We start from the raw sequence: 3,919 nt of genomic DNA on the forward strand, positions 1-3,919 counted from the left end.
CTTATAATTGGCCTGCCAAATGGGTTATTAGAGAACAACGCATGGAGAATGTTTCCTTGCCAATTGTCAAACAGATCCAATTAGTGCTTGGCATAATCCTTAAAGACATTTGTAGTCTTTTTTTATTGCATAAAAGAAAACAAAAATGGTCCTGCCGTCCTGCTAGTTCATACAGATCCATTATTCTCGTCTGTCCATGAGATGGATATTCTTGAAAATAAGCAATATTTTGGACTCATTCCATATGAGGTTGGATTGAAACCAATTACTTATCCGGAAATGTTACATGTGCAGGTGTATATTCAGAAGTTGTTGATGTTCTTGCTTCTCTAGCAGCACATAATCTTTGCAACTTCTTGATCCCTTCAATCCACAATGTTGTCTAAACTTTTTATGATTCTCTTTTATATTTTCCCATCTCTAATATTTCACCCTGCAGAAGCATAGAGTTGGGTGAGAGCCGGTTACTGGCTTTCCGGACTAGATATTTCTGAGATAAACTCAACACTCTTTACACACCTTATTTGTGGTCGTGCCGATATCAACACTTCGAACTATGAGATAAAAATCTCCGATGATGATGAGCACTGCTTCTCCGGTTTCATGACCACTGTCAAACAAAAAAACCCATCAATCACTACCCTTCTGTCCATTGGAGGTGGAAACCAAGACAGCATGGTTCTTTCACTGATGGCCAATAGTTCTGTTGGCAGAAAGTCATTCATTGACTCCTCAATAAAAATGGCCAGAAGCTATAGCTTTCAGGGGCTAGATCTGAGGTTTTCCCTAACACAGGTTCTGATATGAACAACATGGCCTTACTCCTTGAAGAGTGGCGAGTGTCAGTAGAGTCTGAGGCTAAAGGCTCTAGCCAGCCGCAACTGATCTTGACTGCTGTAGCTGGCTTCTCACCAGTTATAAAAAATGTCTCCTATCCTGTGGATTCAATGCAGAAGAACTTGAATTGGATAAACATTGTGGCTCAGAACTATTACAACCCTTCTTGGGAAAACATTACGGGCCCTCGTGCAGCTTTGCATGATCCAGCGAGCCATATTAATACTGCTGATGGCATTAGGGCCTGGATTTATAGGGGACTATCTGCAAACAAATTGGTTTTGGGGTTGCCTTTCTTTGACTCTGGATGGACACTTCAGAATTCCCAGAACAATGGTATAGGTGCACCTGTCACTGGTCCTGCAACTGGTCGATTTTTTACAGAAAAAGGAAACATCCCCTACAAGAATATCAAGCAACTTTTCATTCAGAGATATCGGGCTGCTGTAAAGTACAATTCTATTTATGTAATGAATTACTGCATCAATGGATCAACTTGGATTGGTTTTGATGGTGTTGAGGCTGTCGAAACTAAGGTGTCCTATGCCAAGGAGATGGGGTTGCTCGGTTACTATGTCCTCGAAGTCACGGATGATGACAATTGGGAGCTTTCTCTTTCTGCTGGTAGAAATTAGTGTCTCCTTAGAGTCTATTCTTGATTGTGTGACCCACCATTTGAAATTTTATCTTGCAATCGACAAAGGAAAGCTAGAGTAGCCATTAACTTGCTGGCACTGAATTATATCAGAAGTTGGCATGATCTCAATGGCCTCTCCTATCAAATTTTGTCTTTTTCATTTCTCCTAGAATCAAAACATAATTAAGCAGCAAGAATTAAATTTGATTAGGTTAGAATGGAGCATGTTGGTATTTTTTTTTTCTTGCTCTTAGCATTCTATTATATTCCCAGTAGTACAGCAAGTTTGTCAAAACTACAAGACAATGTAGTAACATCTCTACTGATATATTTCTCTCTGATTGAAAAATGATTTTTGCATCAGCTCAAGGGGATAAGCCTCACAACAGGGTTGACAGTAATCAGAACCTAAAGTGGAGATTATTAATTATCATTTTGGTTCCAACTGCTTTGTTTATTCTCCTAGTCTCGGTGATGTGCTATTTAAGGAAGAGAAAGCTAAAATCAAAAGGTGATATCTTTTGCTTCAGTTGTAAGTAGGATGTTGATTATTTACTGCTTTTTAAAACAAATGAAAAGAAAAATTGACGTTTATGAATATTTTTCCCGTGTTTGCTTACCCCCTTGGTGATACGAATGGTGGATGCAGCTAAAGAACCAGAAGCACTAGTCAACAACATAGTAGCTGCTGGGAACTTAAATAGCAATGTTCCTGATCTTCAGATCTTCAGTTATGCTGATATTGAGATGGCTACTAGTGCATTTTCATTTGAAAATAAGCTAGGAGAGGGTGGATATGGTCCTGTTTACAAGGTAAACATTTTTAGTATAAGTCGTATATAATAAGGAATTGTTCTGAAATAAAAATTGTGGCTGCTAGCTGCTGTATATATCTTGTCAAGGTATATTATTGGCGTATTTTATAGGAAAGTTTTGTAATAAGCCTTATCAAGCCAAACATAGTAACCACAAGTGTCTATGTCGCAGGGTATACTTGAAAATGGACAGGAAATAGTAGTGAAAAAACTTTCAAAAACTTCCACACAGGGCTTTGAGGAGTTCAAGAATGAGGTTACACTCACAGCAAAATTGCAACATGTTAATCTTGTGAGAGTTTTGGGATTTTGCATCGAAAGGGATGAACAAATGCTGATCTACGAATACATGCCTAACAAAAGCTTAGACTTCTACCTATTTGGTGGGAATCCTTTCTTCTTATAGTTGATACTCTGCCTTCTAGTTTTTTAGTACAAAAGGAATGCCATGGCAAATACTTATATGTTGCTTTGACGGAGTATGGCACATTGGTTTGTATAATGTGATTTGATGCAGATCCGGCAAGAAGATTTATTTTGGATTGGAGTAAACGCATTCAAGTCATTGAAGGGATTACTCAAGGACTTCTATATCTCCAAGAATATTCAAGATTGAAAGTAATTCATCGAGATCTGAAAGCCAGCAATATTTTACTTGACAATGAAATGAAGCCTAAGATATCAGACTTCGGTATGGCAAAGATTTTCGCAAAACATGAACATGAAGCAAACACCGACCGGATTGTTGGAACATAGTAAGTACTCTATTGATTATAGTGTAACAAGAATTAAGCATTCTTGACAGATGATGTGTATTATCAACCAATGCAGTGGCTACATTCCTCCAGAATATGCTAGACAAGGTTTATATTCAACCAAATATGATGTTTACAGCTTTGGAGTTTTGCTGTTGCAAATCATAAGTGGCAAGAAGAATGCCTACTGCTATGGACAGGAGGAAGATTTAAACCTCCTAGACTATGTAACTTGGTTTAATCCTTCTTTGTCTCTTAGATTTTTTTTAAAAAAAAGACTTGAATTCTGCTTATGATCAGCTGCACAAGAGTTGTATCATTGGTAATTTTTTTGTTCCCAATGATTTTAGGCATATGAACTGTGGAAATCAGGCAAAGGCCTGGAGCTAATGGACCCATCGCTGGATGATACATTTTCATCATGCAAATTAATCACATGCCTGCAAACAGCTCTTTTGTGTGTTCAGGAAAATGCAAGTGATAGGCCATCCATGTCGAAGGTGTTTTCAATGCTAAGAGGTGAAATTGCTGCTCTCACAGTCCCAAAAAGGCCAGCTTTTTCTACAAAAAGAAATGAAGATCATGAGGGCAATAAATCTGAATTGCAACAAGAAAACTGCTCCATGAACGATACGACAATGTCCCAAATGGAAGCCCGATAATTAAGTATGGACATATTTCCGGAGGGAGAGGTTCATAATGGGTGGAAGTTTTACTTTATTATTACCACACTAAGAAATTTTACTTTATTATTACTTTTTTATTGCTACGAATAAGTAATAACTAGCACCGTTGGAGTCGGAGTTGGAGTTTTTTTTGCTTTTCTAGTCGAAGTCGGATTTGTAGCCTAACCGACTATGCCTTTGACTTTAACC

General features: G+C 37.9%; 2 protein-coding genes across 2 annotated transcripts; both read left to right on the forward strand.

Moving 5' to 3' along the window:
- Positions 1-812: 812 nt before the first annotated feature.
- On the forward strand, positions 813-1,472 carry LOC118348698 (class V chitinase-like). The gene has a single exon (XM_035690823.1). It carries the CDS (start codon positions 813-815, stop codon positions 1,470-1,472), a length of 660 nt encoding a protein of 219 aa, XP_035546716.1.
- A 638-nt stretch (positions 1,473-2,110) lies between these two features.
- LOC108981849 (G-type lectin S-receptor-like serine/threonine-protein kinase CES101) lies at positions 2,111-3,706 on the forward strand. The gene is made up of 5 exons (XM_035690824.1): positions 2,111-2,287; positions 2,483-2,672; positions 2,807-3,044; positions 3,121-3,271; positions 3,395-3,706. Exons 1-5 carry the CDS (start codon positions 2,111-2,113, stop codon positions 3,704-3,706), a joined length of 1,068 nt encoding a protein of 355 aa, XP_035546717.1.
- The last annotated feature ends 213 nt before the right edge of the window (positions 3,707-3,919 follow it).

The sequence above is a fragment of the Juglans regia genome, chromosome 6, assembly GCF_001411555.2.
Source record: "Juglans regia cultivar Chandler chromosome 6, Walnut 2.0, whole genome shotgun sequence".
NCBI classification, from domain to species: Eukaryota; Viridiplantae; Streptophyta; class Magnoliopsida; order Fagales; family Juglandaceae; genus Juglans; species Juglans regia.

What these genes read in the sequence shown, in the direction of transcription:
- LOC118348698 (XM_035690823.1), top strand. Translation starts at nt 813, where the DNA reads ATGGCCTTACTCCTTGAAGAGTGGCGAGTGTCAGTAGAGTCTGAGGCT.
- LOC108981849 (XM_035690824.1), top strand. Translation starts at nt 2,111, where the DNA reads ATGGTGGATGCAGCTAAAGAACCAGAAGCACTAGTCAACAACATAGTA. An exon ending in GATATGGTCCTGTTTACAAG is followed by an intron (nt 2,288 to 2,482) that starts GTAAACATTTTT and finishes GAAAATGGACAG; the next exon opens with GAAATAGTAGTGAAAAAACT. An exon ending in GACCGGATTGTTGGAACATA is followed by an intron (nt 3,045 to 3,120) that starts GTAAGTACTCTA and finishes CAACCAATGCAG; the next exon opens with TGGCTACATTCCTCCAGAAT.